Source organism: Aquarana catesbeiana, linkage group LG11 (genome assembly GCF_042186555.1).
Source record: "Aquarana catesbeiana isolate 2022-GZ linkage group LG11, ASM4218655v1, whole genome shotgun sequence".
Taxonomy (NCBI): Eukaryota; Metazoa; Chordata; class Amphibia; order Anura; family Ranidae; genus Aquarana; species Aquarana catesbeiana.
Genome location: NC_133334.1, coordinates 277,800,646 through 277,822,780, shown reverse-complemented (window position 1 = coordinate 277,822,780; position 22,135 = coordinate 277,800,646). Strand labels below are relative to the sequence as shown.

General features: G+C 46.0%; 1 protein-coding gene across 3 annotated transcripts in view; it reads right to left on the bottom strand.

The window, feature by feature from the left end:
- Positions 1-22,135, bottom strand: part of PLCG2 (phospholipase C gamma 2) — a 201,715-nt gene that overhangs the window by 89,938 nt on the left and 89,642 nt on the right. For all 3 annotated transcript variants that reach the window (XM_073605904.1, XM_073605902.1, XM_073605903.1), the window contains exons 10-13: positions 8,358-8,459; positions 5,865-5,983; positions 2,621-2,706; positions 727-847 (exon numbers count right to left, since the gene is read on the bottom strand). In XM_073605904.1, the coding sequence (XP_073462005.1) occupies positions 727-847; positions 2,621-2,706; positions 5,865-5,983; positions 8,358-8,459 (428 nt within the window). The remainder of the gene's footprint in view (positions 1-726; positions 848-2,620; positions 2,707-5,864; positions 5,984-8,357; positions 8,460-22,135) is intronic.

Sequence of the window (22,135 nt, the reverse complement as noted above, 5' to 3'; positions counted from 1 at the left end):
TGACTGGCCTGCACAGAGTCCTGACATCAACCCGATAGAACACCTTAGAGTGGAGACTGCGAGCCAGGCCTTCTCGTCCAACATCAGTGCCTGACCTCACAAATGCGCTTCTGGAAGAATGGTCAAACATCCCCATAGACATCCTCCTAAACCTTGCGGACGGCCTTCCCAGAAGAGTTGAAGCTGTTATAGCTGCAAAGGGCGGGGCCAACTCAATATTGAACCCTACGGACTAAGACTGGGATGTCATTAAAGTTCATGTGCGTGTAAAGGCAGGCGTCCCAATACTTTTGGTAAAAAGTGTATATATATATATATATATATACACACACACACACACACACACACATACTATATATATATTCTTTTTTACAACATATACTTATATAGAATTCAGGCCAGGCTTGGAATTTTCTGCTGAATCTGCCATCACCGGCGCAGCGCCGGTCATAAATTCCTTAATCTGACCAGTCTCACGGTAAAATAAATAAAATCCTTTCTACCACACCGCTGTAATCTCCTATCTCCAGTTTGATGACCCTTAATTCACCTGCTATTTATATGGACTGTGAAATAAACCATGGCCAGGTAAGGCTCATAAAGGACTAAATAACTCAGGTAGGTCTACGTGGTAAAATAATCATAGTGGTTTAGCTCTGGCCTTTTTTTTTTTCTTTTATTTCGTCAAGGTCATACAGTTACTTAAGAGTTACAGCGCGGACTCACTCAGAGGTGACAAATGCGTGATCTTTAATAGCTTGCACCACGTCGTCAAATTTAATTTTCGTTGTTCTTGTCCATCCGTGATAAATAATTGGCTTTCCGTCAGGACCGTCCCAGCAGTCCACTGGAGAGAGGAGAGAGAGAGAGAAAACCATTACACTTAGATAAGCTCAGAGCATCCTCTACTACAGCAAGGGCTTCCTCGCTACGTCTGGAGATTCCAGAGATGACTTTGGCTGCAAAATGTGTTTTCTGTTAAGTGGTGACTGACTGACTCCCTGTTTTTAAAACTTATAACTATGATGGAGTGTTAACCCCCCCCCTCCCCCCCCCCGAGATCTCTGCTCTGAGCTCTAGGGTCTGCACACCTGCTGGGTCCATTATGAGGAGCTCCCGCCATACCTGCACTAAGTTCCTGGGTCTGCACACCTGCTGTGCCCACATTAAGAAGGGCTTCTACCATCTTTGTATTGGGTTTCTGGGTCTGTAGACCTGCTGTGCCTATCAAAAGGGATCCCGCCATCCCTGTGCTAAGGTCATAGGTGTGTACACCTACTGTGCCCATTATGAAGGGCTCCCACCATCCTTGTGTTGGGTTCCTAGGTCTGTACACCTACTATAGCCATTATGAAGGGCTCCCACCATCCTTGTGTTGGGTTCCTAGGTCTGTACACCTACTATAGCCATTATGAAGGGCTCCCACCATCCTTGTGTTGGGTTCCTAGGTCTGTACACCTGCTGTAGCCATTATGAAGGGCTCCCATCATCCTTGTGTTGGGTTCCTAGGTCTGTACACCTACTGTGCCCATTATGAAGGGCTCACACCATCCTTGTGTTGGGTTCTTAAGACTGTACACCTACTGTGCCCATTATGAAGGACTCACACCATCCTTGTGTTGGGTTCCTAAGACTGTACACTTACTGTGCCCATTATGAAGGGCTCCCCCCACTCTTGTGTTGGATTCCTAGGTCTGTACACCTACTATGTCCATTATGAAGGGCTTCCACTACCCTTGTGTTGGGTTTCTATGTTTGTTCATCTGTTGTGCCCATTATGAAGGGCTTCCACCATCCTTGTGTTGGGTTTCTAGGTTTGTACATCTGCTGTGCCCATTTTGAAGGGCTCCCACCATCCTTGTGTTGGGTTTCTAGGTTTGTACATCTGCTGTGCTCATTATGAAGTGCTCCTGCCATCCTTGGGTTCCTAGGTCTGTACACTTACTGTGCCCATTATGAAGGGCCCCCCCCTTAGCCTTGTGTTGGGTTTCTAGGTCTGTACACATGCTTTTCCAATTACGAAGGGCTCCCACCATACTTGTGTTGGGTTCCTAGGTCTGTACACCGGCTGTGTCTATTATGAGGGGTTCCCACCATCCCTGTGCTGAGTTCTTGGATCTGTATACCTGCTAAGTCCATTATGAAGGGCTCCCACTATGCCTGTCAGTGTTTCATTTACAAAGAAATCAAGAACACACAAAATTTCCAGGAGAGAACAGGAAAAGAGTCAGTAATCCTGGCAGGGAAATCTCGCTGTTGGAGTATCCAAGACATTTAAAAAGCCCAGAGTCGATGCGCATTGCTACTCTTTAAAGTAGAGTTGCCCTTTAAAGTTAAGGCTCACTCTGGGGCAAGTTACTGAATAACTGTCCGCAGTGTGCACTTTTTGCTATATTTCAAATCTGTTCTGATCCTGCTTTCCATTTAACACCTCACATTTAGAAATAAAGCAATGTAAACTCTTCCACCATCAAGTTCTTATTCTGTCTGGTGGCCTCCCTTATCTCAGGTCACGTCTATCAGAACCTCCGTCAGGTGCGTAACAATGACCAGAAACCAGAGTGGTGGCACGATTAGCATAGTTTCCCATTAAATAACAATGAAATCATTTCATGCTTACGTTCGATACACCTGCATCCCATCCGCAGACAGCGCACGTAGGCTTCTGTAGAGGACTCGCTGCGCAGCTGGTCTCCGGTTAAATACCTAAACAGGAAACACAAAGAGGGGTCAGGGCTGGGAACAATGGCCCAGGTGCGGAGGGGTTGTCATCCCGCCTTTCTGGAAAACGCTTGTGTCCCTTATTATATAGTCATTTAAAGGGTCAGTCTACTCGCAATTAGAATTTCAAGTTTTGACAGATGCTGGTGAGATGATTCAGCCGTTGGCTTCCAACGTTTTTCAGGGTCGCTGGTTGGAGAACTCTCCCTACCGTAGCTAAAGAGAAGCAAAAGAAGGCTGTTCTACCTCCACTTCCCACTCGGGTTGTATAGCGGCTCGGTCACGGCTCCTGTCAGCTCATAAGCCAAAAAAAATAATGTTGAAAATTTAGCGGCACATGGCGATGAGTTTATTCATTAAAAAAACAAATAGCTCCAAACAAACAAGACAATCACATTGATGCATTTCAGCCTAAACGACCTCAGTCATAGTTATGACTAAGGCCATTTAGGCTAAAATGTGTCACCATGACCGTCCTGCTTTTTGTTTGGCGCTCTGTGCTTTTTATTGAATAAACTTTTGCAAGGACTTGTTGCCGTGTACTGGTACTTTTTTTTACATTATTTCATAGTTAAAGAGAATCAGTCACCGCTAAACTTACAGAAGAGGCTAAATGTTATAACTCTGCAGTGTTACATATGGATGGTTTTTCTAACCTGTTTTTTAGCTTAACTCCATTTACACCTCTGCGTTTTACAAGCCCTTAACATTTATAGCCATTTTTTTTTTCATTTTAAATGTGGAAAAAAAAAAAAGAACCAATACAGTTTAAAGGTTATGGTAGAGAAGTCCTTTTATCTATAAAACATTCCAACACATTTTGAGTGTTACAGAGGGAGCAATGAACAATGGATTAGGCTGCCAGACCAAATGCTGCACCATCCAAATCAATCAGGTCCACCTGTAAAAGGGGCTTTGAAATTGGCGCCAAGAGCACAAGTCCCTACCCCCACTACTGTCCTGCTAGAACACAGTCCCTCCTGCTGAGGCCGAACCCTCCGTCACATTGTGCCCCCCCCCCCCATGCCAGAGGCCTCCACAAGACTTTCCTGGCTAATGTTGCCACCTTATCCCTTTAAAATTGAACACCTATTAATAACACAGGTTCCGTGGCTCATTAAGGTGGTAAATAATTTAAGGTGGTAAATAATTTAAGGTAGTAAATAAAATCATCTTCATTAAATTAGCCTCAGAACCTGTGTAATTAATATGTGCTCGGGTTTTAAAGGGTGAGCTGGCAACCCTATTTCCGGTCATTGACTTTTATATCAATAAAGGTCAAGGGAGGAATGACCACTTAAGAACTAGTTTTGCTGCACTTTACTCATACATTTTAGGAAATGGCATAACAGTCACATCACATCGACACACATTTAGTGTACGGTCCACAGTAGTCACATGTGAAAGCATGCGCAGCACCTTTAGCAGCCATTTTTCCCTCTAACAGCCTCTCCTCTACCTCGGGGTTATCAGTACTCACAGGACTGGACTTTCTGTAGTCACCTTCTCCTTAGGTACACCTCTCCCAGAACCCTGCAGGGGGATAGCCTCCCTCAGGGAACTCTTGGCCTGGCCTAAAAGACCTAACCCCACCTCCAGAAAGGACAGAAAGAATACAGCCGGCTTTTCTTGGGTGCAGGTCAACTCCTCCCCTGACCTCTTGCCCTGTCCATGGTGTAAGCTGGTTACACACGTGCTGGTGCCCTAGAGCTTCTTTCTAACCTGGCATATAACTTTGAACTGCAGGAGGGGTCTATCTGAAAAGGGCCTAACACCTGATGACACTGTCTGCTGTAACCAGACACTATTCTGCCACAGAGCCACCTTGTGGCAGACTAGCCAGCTGCACCTGCCTACACACCACCAAAGGTCACTATAGACCTGTGCCCCTCATCTCTTAAAATGTAGAGCCTGAGAGGTGTTGGCCTTGTTTACATTGATGGATAAACTCAATACTTGGACCTTTAAAACTGGCTTGGAGCTCCTTTTTTTTCCCACATTTTCTGCATCTTACCCAAAACACCATCAGCTGCGTAATTTTAGTTTAAAAGCAGCCTTACCAAAGTTATCGAATTTCCAACTGGACTGGATTTTAACAACTACACCTAGCTAATAAGTCTATGAATGTTCTTATTTATCCAGCTCATGGTATACCGGTAATTGGTAGTAATTAGTCACATTTAACTGGACTTGTTCTATAATGTTGAAGAAATTTTGTAGCTTTTCCAAGACACTTCTCTAGCTCCACTAAAGAACTAAAGAAGTGGTTGGAGAAGCTACAAAATGTCTTCAATGTTACAGAACAAGTCCAATTGAATGAGACGAACTACTACTACTAAGTATACCATGACCTGGATAAATGAGAACCTTCATTTGATCTACTAGTTAGGGGTGGTTGTTAAACTCCAATCTTAGGCGTACAAGTTAGGTGTAGTTGTTAAAAATCCAGTCTTAGACGTACAATGACTTTGGTAACACTGTGTAAGGTCAAAATTGGAATCGGTGGTGCTGGATCTCAAGAACTTGGTCTAGGTGTAGCTAGTAGTAGTGAGCCACATTTAACTGGACTTGTCCTGTAACGTTGAAGACATTTCATAGCTTCTCAAAGCCACTTCTCTAGCTACACTAAAGAAATAAAGAGTGGTTGGAGACGCTACAAAATATCTCCAAGGTTACAGAACAAGTCCAGTTGAATGTGACTCACTACTACTAACTACACCTAGACCAAGTTCTTGAGATCCAGCACCACCCATTCCATTTTTGACCTTACACAGTCTTACCAAAGTCATTGTGCGTCTAAGACTGGATTTTTAACAACTACACCTAACTAGTATGTCTATGACTGACTTATCAGATTATGTGGTTCATGCCAAGGTAAAGTTTTCTTTCGCCCTGAAGATCGCCGCTATCACTGAGGTATCACCAAAGTATTGCCAGATTCTCCAGCAGCCCATCAGGTACGAGATTTTCATACTTACATTGTGTCATTCTGGACCAACGTAAGCATTTAATACAGATAATTCTTGGAGTTCAGCTTCAGACTCTTCTTCATTTTCTTATTATTATGTTTAGAAGTATTCCCAATGCATTTCAATGCGATATACCTGGTTTTCCCAGAGGATTAAAGTCCCATCATTACTCACGTGTTGTGCGAGGAAGCAATCCAATAATGCGACAGAGGATTATTCATATTCTGGACTGCAATTTCATTGTATTTCTCATCCCAGATGCTATTCTCTTTGGAAAATAAGTAGGTCAGGAACTATAAAAGATTCAAAGACATAAGGAAGGAGAATAAGATGTCCTCATTAAAGAGAGCAGAGTCTTGGCTCTTTAAAGTGCACCTGTGATTTGCTTATGCAGGACAACAAGAAATATTCAGTCAGAAGAACATGGTACTAAGAGCCTCCATTTTTGATAGTGTCTGTAATGCTCACCCTGAAAGGGCCACTGGTTTGTCCCAGGCCCCTCTCCCATAAGTGCAGCGGCAGCCAGGTATACAGCAACATTTACTCTTTTGGCTCAATGAATAGTCTAGGGCAGGGGTGTCAAACTCAATTTCATCATGGGCCACATTAGCATTATTATTGCCCTCAAAGGGCCGGTTATATCTGTAAGACTAGATGTCCTAAGCACCCCCCCATACATCAGATGTCAAGAGCCCCCCATCCTCCCTTTCTTGGTCTGCTGACTGGAAGAAGTTGGGGTGGCGCTAGGAAGCAGAGTGTAGAGTCTGGAAGAGGTCCAGAGGAGGACTAGAGTAAGCTGCCAGAGTCTGCTAAATGCTGAGACTAAGGAAGGCAGAGACTAGAGGGTGCTACAGCTGCACAGATAGGTGCAGGATCTGTAGGAGGAGTTTTGTCCTCTTTTCTTCTGCCGATTGCTGGGACGAGAAGGGGGTGGGGCAGAGAGGAGCCTCGCTGCGGCTGCCTTGAGACTTGTAGGATCTGGCGGAGGAGTTCTGTCCTCCTCATTGCTGCCGACTGCTAACACAAGATGAGGGCGGAGATGAGGGGAGTGCCGCAGCTGCAGGAAAAGTGTAAGGGGTTCATAAAATAGTCTGGTGGGTCTAATTCGGCCCGCGGGCTTTGTGTTTGACACATGTTGTCTAGGGGTTGCCTTTTTCTGTATTTATTGCTGAACAAATTGGATAGGATAACAGGAGCTGTAGGATACTCAAGAACACTGAACAGTAATGAAAGGACACTTCCCACTCTGCAACTGCTTCTTAGAAAAGTCCCTTCGACAATAGCTGAGGGAATGGACAGCACTGGGACCATATAAGCAATGACCGAGGCAAGGCAAGCCTTAGTATTAGTGCACCGGGGGTTAACAGCAACAAGAGTCACCCAGATACTGCACTCAGGTCTGTCCTCACAAGTCCTTGGGAATTTATATGCCTCCCTCCAGTGTCAGACATATATATATCCTTAGTGGACTCTCCAGACGGGGTCGTACGTGAAATCCCCCTAGCTTTAGCTTTGGAGTTTCTTAACATGTAGGCCCCAAGCTGGGACCTTGATGAGCTCCAGGTAAATTTCAGCTGGGCTTCCTGAGAGGGTGGCAGCAGACCTTCAGATTGGGAACTTTTCCTCCTGGACAAGAACTCCAACTGCTCCAGCCCCAGACTATTTATGTGATCTGCAGCCACCTACTGGGTAAACCTCTCCAGGGCTTGGCTGAGACCTCATAAATATTCAGGCCGCTCATTTGATTTGCTCCACTGCTATGTTCTGGAGCCTTCCAGAAGGCAGGGAAAAGCAATCAAGCTTGCAGTGTGTGGGACCCTGATAAGTCCAAAGCAATCAGCATCTACTCCACTGATTACAGAGGAGCTCAAAAACAAGTAAGGCCTCTTTCACACGGATGATCCGTATGTCCGTTTTTCATCCATCCGTTTTCGGATGAAAAACGGACATACAGTCATCCCTATGGAGCGTCGGATGTCAGCGGTGACATGTCCGCTGACATCCGACCCCGCTCCGATCCGAAAAGTGTAACGGAGGAAAAACCTACTTTTCCCTCCGTTTTCGGATCGGATCGGATGACGACGGACACTACGGACCGTCATCATCCGATCCCCCCATAGGGGAGAGCGGCGCTCTGACAGGTCCGTCGCTGCACAGCGTGCAGCGATGCACCTGTCATCTTCCTGCTCAGCGGGGATCGGCAGAGCGATCCCCGCTGAGCCAGCGTGTGTTCACGGGGCGGATCATGACTGATCTGCCCCGTGTGAAAGAGGCCTAAATCTACCTGACAGCCTAGAACATAACTAGGGGGGTGCTAAATGTCATGTCTACTTTTCTGGCATAGCCATTGCTCAGTGTGTCTAAACGTAACTGTGCAGTAGGCACCAGAGGTCAACCACCCAGGCCAGTCAACGCTAAAAGACCTGACCAGACATGCCCTCTCTTTTTACACTGGAGGGTGAGAACAGGAACCACGTTTCCACTCAGAGAAAAATGAGTGAAGGTTGGTTAAAAATTGTAACATAGTAGTAAAGGATTATAAAGAGAAAGAAAGTTGAGACTTCAGTTGGGCTTTAACTGTTGAAAAAAAAAACCCTCCTTTACTTAAAAACAATCAAACTGATTTATTTTGGGAAGAGCGACCCTTTAAAGCTTGGCGCTGCTTACCTCATCTACGTAAAGAAAGGCCTCCGCCGTCTCTCTCATAGTGTCATCTATAAACTTCGTCATCCGCTCGCGGACTTTGTTAAGATCCTGGGCTGAGGACTCCTTTAGGAAACATGGAGGACAAACAAGATGCACAATCCTTTCAGTAACATCAACAGTATAAAACATAAAGTTTAGTACATTCGTTCTGTACGGTTCCTTAAAACTTTTATCTCAAAGCAAAATTCCAGGGATGGAACCCCCAACGCTACACCTGCCCCTACCCCCCCCAGTGTTTTTTTAAACCCTATACATGTAGCCAAGTCCTGGCCTAATGGTGACCTCCAGAGTAAGGGACAGCTGACATCCTTCTCTGTAAAATGGGTTATGAGGCATGGTGGGTGATAGATTAATGGCCGCCAGACACTTCTTGAATGCAAAAAGATTTATTGTCTCTTAAACAGAACTGTGGGAGAGAGGTTTAGGGCCAGGACACCCTTTAGTAGCTGCAATGTTAATTTAGCAGACTCCGAGACTTCTATAGGTATACAGCCACGCAGGGAAAGACATCCAGCAATACACCACATCTGCATGAGTAGGACCGCTGTCTCCTATGGGAACAATCTCGAGACAGTTTCTAACAAAAGGTTGTAATGAACTTATTCACTTCTTCTACAATCTCTTATTGTAGATCTTCACTCAACTGAGCTCCCAGTTTTTCACTAGACTTGATCCACTGCAACTGGATCCCCTGAGCTCTTCCAATCTTCTCATTCAGTATCCTCCTGAAGCGTCACCCCCACGTCCCTGCTGGGTCCCTAGCTTGGCACTACTCACAAATACTCCTCAATCGTCACCCCCTAGCCTGCTCGGTCCCTGGCTTGGCACACAATAATGCTCTGGAAAAGTCACCTCCACTGGCTGGGTCCCTGGCTTGACATCTGCTGAAGTACTGTTCTGGTACTTGCTTCAGCTACTCACAGTGGTCCTCGGTACAAGGTGGATGGTCCCTTAATGGCGACAGCTTCCCCTCAACCTCTGACCACTAACAGGTTCTCCGGCCGGCAGAACCGTCATTCCTGGTTGGACTGCAAGCCGCAATCCCAACCCTACAATGCTCTCTTGCTTCTGGATAGGCTCTCAGACAGCCTAGCCGCCAGATGTCCCCGGGATAGGCCTCAGGCTCTGGCCTAGCAGCCCGGGGCAGCACCACACATGTCCACCCAGACAGCCGTCCCAGTGGCACAGAACCCCGGTCACCTGATCCCACCCAAATAAATAGGCTCTCCCAGCAGGCCAAGGGACCTAAGAAAATCCCTGCCCATTGGCTGAGACGCCCTATTCATTCCTAATCTGTTCTTGCAAATTGCAATGCCCTTGTTTTATCTAATGTCACCACCAGATACCCGGCCATCTAGTGACAGAAGAGAGAAGTGCAGCAATTCCAGATTTAGGGTGAAATCAATTGATCTCCTATCAATTGGCTAAGGCAACTATCACTTGGCAAATACATTTACTAGCAACCCTGCCTAAACATCAGTGTGCTACATCCACTTTTATACAATTTTTCTGCCATCTTTTTGAAGGTCTGGGGATGTCACAATTACTTCCTCTTTTTCCTCCAGTAGTGGGCATTGAGCTCCGCTCAGTCCTGGAATACTGTGAACCCACGAATGAAATGCCCCTGGGGGAAGGGGGTGTAAATGACAGGCTGGGCTTGTAGGAAACTAGGATTGAGTTTCCCAAGGCATCAAGTGCGATTTCACATTTCTTGAAGAAAAGGGTTTTGCTCCACAAGCATACCAGGAAGGAAGGTTGCATATCTAGTTATTCACAACCTTATTAAATGTGTATTTTTTCCCTCTTTTCCAGAACTCCATACGCATCAGAGTCTTTATCTCACCAACTCATTTTTGAGGACCACCACCCTACAGACTCTATTGTGTGTGTGTGTGTGTGTGCTTGTAATGTAGAAGAAGTGTTCCTGTACACAATTGCAGGTTCTTTGATGTCTCTCCCATACAGAAGATTCATCTTTTAGTGTAACAAATACAGGGGCATTGAGCGCAACCCCCCATTTCCTGTATGGAGACGGGGGTGTTCTCCACAATCGTACCTGGAAGGTTGCATTTACTATGAAATCTGGTTTTTCACAACCTTCTAGAACTCCGTACACATCTAGCAACTTTGCCAACTTACTACACCAAAGAGTTATCTCTTCTCTCCTCTTTTTTTGGATGGATACTACAGAGTCTTTATCTCCACAAGTTATTTTTGAGAACCATCACCCTACAGACCCTATTGCTTTTATGTCTGTAATGTAGAAGATATGTTTTAGGACACAGGTTCTTTGATGTCTCTCCCATACAGAAGATGCATCTTTTAGTGTAATAAATAGATGCTCACTTACTAACCACGATGACCACGAACCCTATATGACTTCTATTCAACACAACCACGTGCACCTCTGCTATTCAAGCTGCTTTTTTCTACCACTAACGAGTTCTTCAGACCATCCTGATGTTCTTCATGAGAACCTAGCATTGGGTTTTCAGAGGCATCGAATGCAATCTCCTATTTCCAGTGTAGAGAAGGGTATTCTCCACAAGCGTACCTTGAAGCGCACCATTTACTATTAAATCTGGTTAATTGCAACCTCATAAAATGTAAGCATTTTTTTTAAAATAATTTTGAGAACTCCATACACATCTAACAACATTGCCAACTTACTATACCAAAGGGCTCTCTCACCTCTTCTCTTTTTTTCTTTTTTCCGATGGATAACGCAGAATCTTTATCTCCACAACTCATTTTTGAGGACCACCACCCTACAGACCCTATTGTTTATGTGCTTGTAATGTAGAAGAGGTGTTCCTGGACACAGCTACAGGTTATTTGATGTCAGAAGAGGCATCTTTTAGTGTGAAGAAATGCTCACTTATAAACCATGATGACCACAACCCCTCTATGACTATTATTCTACACAACCACAGGCACCTCTGCCATACAAGACATTGACAGGTTTTTTTTTCTACTAATAATGAATTCCTCAGACCATCCTGATGTCCTCCAACGTACAGGGCCACCACCCTACAGAGTCAGACTGTATTGTTTATGTGCTTGTAATGTAGAAGAGACATTCCTGGACACAACTGCAGGCTCTTTGTTGCCACTTCCATACAGAGGACGCATCTTTTAGTGTAATATATATCACTTACTAACCACGATGACCACAACCCTTCTATGAATATTATTCTACATAACCACGGGTGCCCTTGCCACACCGACAGCTTTTTTCTACCACTAAAGAGTTCCTCAGACCAACCTGACGTCCTCCATGAGGACCTAGGATTGGGTTTCCCAAGGCATCAAATGCAACCTCCCATTTCCACATCATGCAGCAGGGTATTCTCCACAAGTGTACTGGGAAGGTTGCATCTACCATTATATCTGGTTATACACAACGTCATAAAATGTAAGTATGTCTTTCTCTATTTTCCAGAACTTCATACACATCTAACAACATTGCCAACCTACTACACCAAAGGGCTCTCTGGCCTCTCCTCTTATTTTCTTTTTTTCAATGGATACCACAAAGTCTTTATCTCTACAACTCATTTTTGAGGCCCAATACCCTACCCTAGTGCCCCACCCTTGGTGTCATTGGGAGAAATAGTGTCCCATTGTTGTAGTGATTGGGAGAAATAGTGCTGAAGCGTTGGTGTCAGTGGAATGAATAGTGCCCCAATGTTGGTGTCACTGGGAGGCATTGTGCCCCATCATTGGTATCTGTGGGAGGAATTGTGCCTCATTGTTGGTGTCATTGGGAGGAATAGTGTCCTATCTTTGGTGTCATTGGGAGGAATAGTGCCCCATTGTTGGTGTGATTGGGAGGAATAGTGCCCCATTGTTGTTGTGATTGGGAGGAATAGTGTTGAATCGTTGGTGTCATTGGGAGGAATAGTGCCCCATTTTTAGTGTCATTGGGAGGAATAGTGCCCCATTGTTAGTGTCACTGGGAGGAATAGTGCCCCATTGTTGGTGTCATTGGGAGGTGTAGAGCCCCATTGCTGGTGCAAGTGGGAAGAATGGTGCCAGATAAAGGCAAGGAAGGGGCCGCATTCGGAGAGTTTGGAGACCACTGTGCTAGAGGCAGGGGGGAAGTAATCAACCTCCTAGCCAGTGAAACCCCATTTTTCATTATAGATATATATACCAGGTGCTCGCTCCTGAAGAGAGTCTCGGGGCCACGAAAGGCGTAGAGCTACCAGATGCGGTGTCTTCTATTAATCATGTGTAGACAAGATTATTTATGGAATATACATACGGAATATGTTTTTACAGGATTTTATATGAATGTCTTGCATTATGCAAATGTGACCTTTACTATTAATGACAGGGACTAGGGAGGCTTTAGGTCATATAGGTATGGGCTTGCAATATAGTTATATATATATATATATATGAATTGTAATGGAATATGTATTATTACCAGGTAAAACAGTTTTGGACTCTGATATACAATAGTAAAATTTACATATATGCAGCAGCGGAGATCGGGCATCCGAGGAGCAGCAGCGGGGATCGGGCGTCCGAGGAGCAGTGGCGGAGATCGGGCGTCCGAGGAGCAGTGGCGGAGATCGTGCGTCCGAGGAGCAGCGGCGGGGATTGGGCGTCTGAGGGGCAGCGGCGGGGATCAGGCGTCCGAGGAGCAGCGGCGGGGATTGGGCGTCCGAGGAGCAGCGGCGGGGATCGGGCGTCCGAGGGGCAGCGGCGGGGATCGGGCGTCCGAGGGGCAGCGGCGGGGATCGGGCGTCCGAAGGGCAGCGACGGGGATCGGGCGTCCGAAGGGCAGCGACGGGGATCGGGCGTCCGAGGAGCGGCAGTGGGGATCGGGCATCCAGGCATCAGCCAGCGGCTCTTAGGCATCCAATAGGACAGCCTGTCCTTTCAGCCAATCGAGTGACGGGTATCAGACCCGCTTCCCAGTCTGCCGGGAGGAGGATCAGTGTTGCAACAGCGAATGTTCATTTGCTGTTGCAACACACCTGGGTGGGCCCCGGACGCATCCTCTGCAACCCGAGCCCACCCTTTTTGAAGCCTATTAGAGCCTGAAAGGGGCCAGACGCATGAATAGCGGGTGGCCACGGCGGCCATGGATAGAGTCATGCTATCCATGACTCTATCCATTGCATATAGGGGGTGGCCTGGAGAGAAGGGGCGGCACCCGGGCGCCCCTGATTCAGCTAAAAAACAAAATAGTCGCACTCGATCAATAATAAACTGAAAATGTACCATAGAATGGTGACTTAGTGCATATTAAGAAAACAAAGCATTGGTAGTGAAAAAGTGAAAAAGTATATATGTGAAAAAAATATTTTAAATAAATTGAAGATAAAGTTCTAGGAGGTACAAGACAGTTCCCGAAATGTAAAATCCAACAGGATATTGTGATCCAAGGAGTTCCACCACCAAGGAAAACAGGCAACTCCTTCTTATGATAATCACTCTGTAAATGAAGACTCTTACCAGATAATGTGAACCTCGTATCGCTAGCGAGGTCACAAACGTTTGCAGCTATAGCCCTCTGCAGGGTCAAATGGTCCACCTCGTCTCTGGAGATCATTGACGGTCAGAGAAGGTCACAGCCGTCTCCTGTGGTTTTTTAACATTTTGACACTTTCTTTTTGTGAAATGGTAGGGGTACAATGTACCCCTTACCAATTCACATGGGGGGGGCGGGTTCTGGGTATCCCCTTTGTTAAAGGGGGCTTCTAGATTCCGATAAGCCCCCCGCCTGCAGACCCCCACAACCACCGGGCAAGGGTTGTGGGGATGAGGCCCTTGTCCCCATCAACATGGGGACATCCTCCCCATGTTGAGGGTATGTGGCCTGGTATGGTTCAGGAAGTTCGCTCTGTCGCCCCCCCTCTTTTCCTGCGGCCTGCCATGTTATGTGCTTGGATAAGGGTCTGGTGTGGATTGTTAGGGGAACCCCACGCCTTTTTAAAAAAAAATTTGCCGCAGGGTTCCCCTTAATATCTATACCAGACCTGAAGGGCCTGGTAATGGAATTTTGGGGGGGAACCCCACGCATTTTTTAAAAAAAAATTTTCAATGACTTTCAATTACTTTTATGTGTATTGTCGGGACCGAGAATTCATTAATAGCCGGCACTTTTAAATGACTTTTTTTCTTTTAGAAATGTCATTTTCCTCTCGGACTGTTGTAAACACGGGAAACATGCGCCCCTTTACAGGCATACTATAGACACCCCCCAGGTACGCAATTTAAAGGAATATTTCACTTTTATTGTTTCACTTTAAGCATCATTAAAATCACTGCTCCCGAAAAAAATAGCCATTTAAAAAAATTTTTTTTGCATTGATCCATGTCCCCTGGGGCAGGACCCAGGACCACAAACACTTTTTATGACAATACCATGCATATTAACCTTTAAAATTAGCAATTTTTCTCCCATAGAATTTTAAAGGGTGTTCCGCAGCTTTTTGAATTTGCCGCGAACACCCCAAATTGTTCGCTGTTCGGTGTACGGGCGAACAGCCAATGTTCGAATCGAACTCATCGAACTCATGTTCGACTCGAACAGATAGCCCATCTCTACTTGTAATCCAAAGCACTCGTATATCAAAGCGAGTTTCCACATAGGAAATAATGGAAACTCAGATAATCTGTTCCATAGCCACTGCTTGTCTATGCAGTATCGCATGCGGCCAGAGGTGTGGGGGGGGGGGGGCGCCGGAGACACTCGGAAACACTCGGGAGACACTTGGAGACCACTCGGAGATGCTCGGAAACACCCGGAGACGCTCGGAGAACACTCGGAGAGGCTTGGATACCACTCGGAGATGCCTGGAAACACCCGGTGACACTCGGAGAATGCTCGGAGACGCTTGGAAACACTCGGAGACCACTCAGGGTACGGAGTGTGTTTTTGAGTGTCTCCGAGCGTCACCGAGTGTCTCCGAGCATCACCGGCGCCCCCAGCACCTCTGGCCAAATGCGGTACTGCACACACCAGAGGCTTGAATCCTGCTCGTCTTGTGAGACAACACTGGCAAAGCGAGTCAGGATTTAAAAAAAAGAAAATGGCTCGTATTGCGAAACGCTTGTAAACCGCGTTACTCGCAATCCGAGGTTTTACTGTATATACTTTTCCACTTTTTCAATACCAATGCTTTGTTTTTTTTTCAATATGCACTGTCACCATTCTACATTTGCAGTTTATTATTGATCGGGCGTGACTATTTTGTTTTTTTTTGTTTATGTTTACTATGACGACATCACATGGTTTGTCGCTGCTGTTTTAGGCATTTTTTTTTAACTTTTTATACCACTTTATATGTATTTAGCTGTCTGCCTAGAGCTCCTCTTTCTGTTCTCTTTGTTCCTGCGCTGTGACAATGAAGAATTCATTAGCCTCTCGCAGTAGCACAACCCCGTCCCCCCCTTCAGCCCTTCCTCCATTTAGCAGAGCACAGAACAGGAATATAAATAAGACTTATGAATTGAACACACACAGGAGGTAACTATGGAGCTTTTACTATCTCCGGGATCGGCCAAGCGGGCAGCGAAAGGCCCCACTAACCGTAGATAATTATTCCATGCAAATACCGGGACAATGGAAGTCAGTGTGTGGAGCCGGCACCCCCCGTCCCTACAGAAAGCCACCTTCCATTTTCATATGCAAAACAGCCCCCGGGGCACGACTAATCTCGGAGCATCTTGATAATAACGGTCGGCGTTGACGTGCCATTGCAGGCGCCGGGGACGAAACGTGCTCTCGGAGGCACGCTCTGGCTTTATTTGCATAGGAAATGTTAAATGTTGGCGGAGGCTGTGCGGAGCTCCCCCACCCGCTGCACAATAGAGGGAGGCAGAATATTCAAAACCCGCTTGTGTTTGTCCGCCAGCCATGAAGACACGTACTGTTCTGTCATTTACATGACGTCTTTTGTTTCACGCTCTTCGGGTTCACGCGATCAACAGAACAAACATTTCGCTGCAATAGAAGAGTTTCAGAATAACTTGTGTGACTGCTGAGCGTTGTAGAGCCTGCCGGAGGAGGCTTATGGTGTGGAGGCTGCAATACAAAGGTTGATCAGAAGATGGCGCTAGTGAGGTTTGGAGTGCAGGAGGGTTCGTGTGCAGCAGTGCCGGGACAAGGTCATACCTGTATAGAGCCCAGGGCGAACATACCAAATTTCCCCCCCTCACCTCAAAAATGTATGAGGGTTATGTGTCAGAAACCCCCCCCAAAAAAAAAAAAAAATTGAGCACTAATCTGCATGCTTACCCTCTAAGCATAAATCACCCCTCCTCCCAGTACAAATCTGCCCCTTTGCTGAAATCCCCCCTCCTGGCACAAATATTTGCCCCCCACAACCCCCCCTTAAATCCTCTCATTCCCCATATGTCCCCCAGCACAAATCCACCCCCCCCCCCAGTAAAAATCCTCTACCCCTCAAATTTACCCTCTGAGCACAAATCCTCTCTCCCCACTCCAAATCCCGCCTTGTAATCTGTGTGTTTTTATCCTTAGATAGTAAGACCTCTTTCTCTTCTTTGCAACTACTGAACCCCAAATGTGTCCTGAAGAAGTGTACAACGAAACGCGTAGATGCATTAGGGCTCATATCAGATATGGATTGTTTTTTGTATATATGATTTTTATCGATGTTTCTTTCATGTTCCTGTTGTTTGTATTATATATATATATATTTCAATAAATGCTAATATTTTTGTATATTTCTACTGTTTGTTGTGCCTTTAAAGTCCGACCACATTTTTTCTTTTTTTTTTATTCTTTTTCTTTATTTCTTTCCAAATCCACCCCCCCCACCCACCCAGCACAAATTCTCCCCAATCCCCCATCCTAGCACAAATCCCCCCCCCCCCCACATTTTCCTTCCTAACACAAATACCCCAAATCATCAATGCTAGCACATATCACCCCCCCCAAAAAAAAAACTTTCCCTCCTAGCACAAAAAAAAAACTTCCCCTATCCTACCAAATAACCTTCTCTAGCACAAATCCCCCCAAACTTTCCCTCCTACCACAAATACTCCAAATCACCCCTTCTAGCACAAATCCCCACAGTTACCCCCCCCTCGCCCCCCAACATATTACCTTTTCTAGCACAAACCCCCCAAAATTCTCACTCCTAGCACAGATTTTCTTCCCCTACCTCCCCCCCGCCCAACGCAAATCCCCTCAAATCACCACCAGACCAGGCCCTTGTCCCAGGCCTGGTCTGCAGGAGCCCCCCCCCCCCCCAAAAAAATTGAGCACTAATCTGCATGCTTACCCCCTAAGCATAAATCCCCCCTCCTCCCAATACAAGTCTGCCCCTTTGCTGAAATCCTGAAATCCCCCCCCCCCTCCTGGCACAAATATTTGCCCCCCCAACCCCCTCAGCTCAAATCCTCTCATTCCCCATATGCCCCCAGCACAAATGCACCCCCCCAAAAAAGTCCCCCTTCAAGTACAAATCCTCTACCCCTCAAATTTACCCTCTGAGCACAAATCCTCCCCCCCTCACTCCAAATCCCCCCCCAGCACAAATTCTCCCCAATCCCCCATCCTAGCACAAATTCCCCCCAATCCCTCATCCTAGCATAACCCCCCCCCCCCCAAATTTCTCTCGTACCCCAAATACCTCAAATCATCCCTGCTAGCACAAACCCCCCAAAATTCCTACTCCTAGCACACATCTTCTTCCCCTACCCCCCCTCCCAACACAAATCCCCTCAAATCACCACTCCTAGCACACCTCTCCGAATTTCCCCTCCTAGAACAATTCATATCGCCTGTCGCCTTCCCCATCCTAACACAAATCAATTCCCTTCAACCTCCTTGTCGTGCCCCCCCCCCACCTCACATGATACCACAGTGCCCAGGGCAGCTGCCGCTCCTGCCCACCCGGCATGTCCCGGCCCTGGTCTGCAGGAGCTGTGTGAGGTCAAAGGGGGCCAAGGGAGCCCCAAGGATGTGGAGCTCCATAAGGCACACCCAGCGCTTTGTGAACTGGCGTTTTTGCCAATGCGTTTTTGCACTACACCAACACAGCAGCCCCTTCATTTCAAAATGCTGCCCTACACGCGGCAAATGCGCAAAAAAGTAGCCCTTGCGCCTTTTTTGGTGTTTGCGCAATTTGTCGCACATGTCACGCGTTTTAACGTGTGTCTGCTTGCCGCGTTTGGGGTGCCATTAACAATGAACGCCACCACAAACTTGACATGCGTTTTCCAGGTGTTTCGTGAACGCGCGCAAAAAAACACGCACTTTTGTGTGCGTTCATGAAACATTCAGGTGTGAATGCAGTCTTGGAACCCTCGCTGTACTTTTTAACCACTTACCGCTTACGGGGCCAATTCTGACACTTCTCACAAACATGTAAAAAAAAAATCGACTTTTTGCTAGAAAATTACTTAGAATCCTCAAACATTATATATATATTTTAGCAGAGGCCCTAGAGAATAAATTGGTGGGCGTTGCAATTTTTAATGTCACACGGTATTTGCGCAGCGTTTTTTCAAACGCAATTTTTTGGAAAAAATACACTTTAAACCGCTCCCATTCCTGGGCCTATTCTGGCACTCCTCTCATACATGTAAATAATAATGAATAAAATGGTGAACGTTGCAACTGTTTACGTCCCACGGTATTTGCGCAGGAATTTTTTAAACGCGTTTTGTTTGGAAATTAATTGAATGAATTAAAAAAAATGAATTAATGAAAAAAAAACAAAAAAAAAAAACAGTAAAGTTAGCCTAATTTTCTTCTATAATGTGACAGATGATGTTATGCGAGTAAATAGATACCTAACATGTCACGCTTTTTAAAATTGCGCACACTCGTGGAATGGCGCCAAACTTTGGCACTTAAAAATCTCCATAGGCAACGCTTAAAATTTTTTTACAGGTTACAAGTTTGGAGTTACAGAGGAGGTCTTGGGCTGGAATTGCTGCTCTTGCTCGAACGCACACGGTGATACCTCACATGTGCGATTCGAACGCCGTTTACAAATGTGGGCGGGACTTACGTATGCGTTCACTTCTGTTATTACAGTGGAACCTTGGATTACAAGTATAATCTGTCCCAGGAGAATGCTTGTGATACAAAACACTCGCATATCAAAGCGAGTTTCCCCATAGAAGTCAATGGAAACAAAGATAATTCATTCCGCATTGACTTCTATTGCATGCAATACCGCATGTGGCCACAGGTGTAGGGGGGGCGCCGGAGAGCCTCATAAATACTCTGGGACAAATCGGCTGAACTCGGAAAACCTCAGAAAAGCTCGGGAACTGAGTATTTCCAAATGTTTCCAAGTGATCCCGAGTATTTCCGAATGGCTCTGAACCATTCCGAGTTTCACCGGCGCCCCCCGCACCTCTGGCCAAATGCGATACTGCACAACCCATTAGCTTGAATTCTGCTAGTTTTGCGAGACAACACTCGCAAACAGAGTAAGAATTTTTTTTTAAAAGTTGCTGGTCTTTCAAAGCGCTCATTAACCGCGTTACGCATTAACCAAGGTTCCACTGTATATCCTTTTTTTTACACTGTTTCTTTAATATTTTTTTTGTATTAACTTTATTGCTATCACAAGGGATGAACAACATCCCTTGTGACAGCAATGGCCATGACAGGTCCTCTTTATAGAGAGATCTGGGTTCTATTAGACCCCAAATCTCTCCTCTGGCCTCCAAAGCAGTCGATCAGACACAGCTCGGCCTGATTGGCTGCTTTCCTGGCCTCCAACAGAGGTTTAGAACCGGAAGTGACTAAATCCTCCTCGCTTCCAGTTTCCTGGGTCACAGAGAAGGATGAGCAACGTCGGTTCCTCTCTCTCTGTATAGTGCCTACGATCGTTGCTGGCCGCATCTCTCCCGGGCTCTGCCGATCCGAATGCGGAGCCCAGGAGCGATGCAGCTGGTGGGAACGGCGGCACTACACAGAGAAAGAGAGGAACTGACGTCGAGAGGAAGGTGGCGGTGGGGGGGGGACCCCCTTCCACCACCTGCAAGAAGTGATCGAGTGGCTGTTCAGCCGCTTGGACCACTTCTGCCGTACATGGGAATCACCAGCTGCAAGAGTAGAAGCTTTGCTGTTTGGAAAGCTATAGGTCTGACTTAGCAGGGGGTGTGTCAGACCTCCACAGAGAGACTACTGCTTCCACACAGAGAGAGCAAGGGACCTTCTCTACAGCATGCTGGCAGGGGACAGGCCATTTCTACTCGGGAAATGTGGTTGCTTTCTAAACAGAATGTACAGTGGGGAAAATAATTGTTTGACCCCCTGCAGATTTCGTAAGTTTGCCCACCTACAAAGAAATTAATGGTCTATAATTTTAGGGTCTAGGTGTATTTTATATGATAGAGACAGAATAACAACCAAAAATCCAGAAAAAAAACATGATACAAATGCTATAAATTGAGTTGCAGTTCAGTGAGTAAAATACGTATTTGATCCCCCACCAACCAACAATAATTCTGCCCCCAACAGACTGGCTACAGTAGGTGCTCATGTGGTACACAGATTAGTCCTGTCAATGGAAGAAGGTTCTCCTAACGAAACTGGTTATGTGTATAAAAGACACCTGTCCATGGAATCTCTTTCTTCCATTCAAACCTCACCATCATGGGGAAGACCAAAGATCTGTCAGAGGACATCAGGGACAAGATTGTAGACCTGCACAAGGCTGGAATGGGCTACAAGACCATCAGGAAGAAGCTTGGTGAGACGGAGACAACTGTTGGAGCGATTATTCACAAATGGAAGAAATACAAAATAACCATCAATCGCCCTCGGTCTGGAGCTCCATGCGAGATTTCTCCTCATGGGGTGAGGATGGTCATGAGAAAAGTGAGGGATCAGCCCAGAACTACATGGGAGGAGCTTGTGAATGATCTCAGGGAAGTTGGGACCACAGTCACCAAACAAACCATCGGTAATACAATACACCACCATAAATTAAAATCCTGCAGCGCCCGGAAGGTCCCCCTCCTCAAGAAGGCACATGTACAGGACCGTCTGAAGTTTGCCAATGAACATCTAAATGATTCAGAGAAGGATTGGGAGAAAGTGCTGTGGTCAGATGAGACCAAAATTGAGCTCTTTGGCATTAACTCGACTCGCCGTGTTTGGAGAAAGGAAAGTGCTGACTATGACCCTAAGAACACCATCCCTACAGTCACACACGGAAGTGGAAACATGATGCTTTGGGGCGGTTTCTCTGCTAAAGGTACAGGCCGACTTTACCACATTGAGGGGCCATGTATTGTAAAATCTTGGGTGAGAACCTTCTTCCCTCAGCCAGAACACTGAAGATGGGTCGTGGGTGGGTCTTCCAGCATGACAATGACTCAAAACATACCGCCAAGGCAACAAAGGAGTGGTTTAGGAAGAAGCACATTAAGGTCATGGAGTGGCCTAGCCAGTCTCCAGACTTTAATCCTATAGAAAATGTATGGAGGGAGCTGAAACTTCGAGATGCCCAGCGACAGCCAAGAAACCTTAAGGATTTAGAAAAGATCTGTAAAGAAGAGTGAACCAAAATCCCTCCTGAGATGTGTGCAAACCTGATCACCAACTACAAGAAACGTCTGACCTCTGTGCTTACCAACAAGGGTTTCTCCACCAACTACTAAGGGGATCAAATACTTATTTTACTCACTGAACTCTGACTCCATTTATAACATTTGTATCGTGTTTTTTCTGGATTTTTGGTTGATATTCTGTCTTTATCATATAAAATACACCTATGATAAAA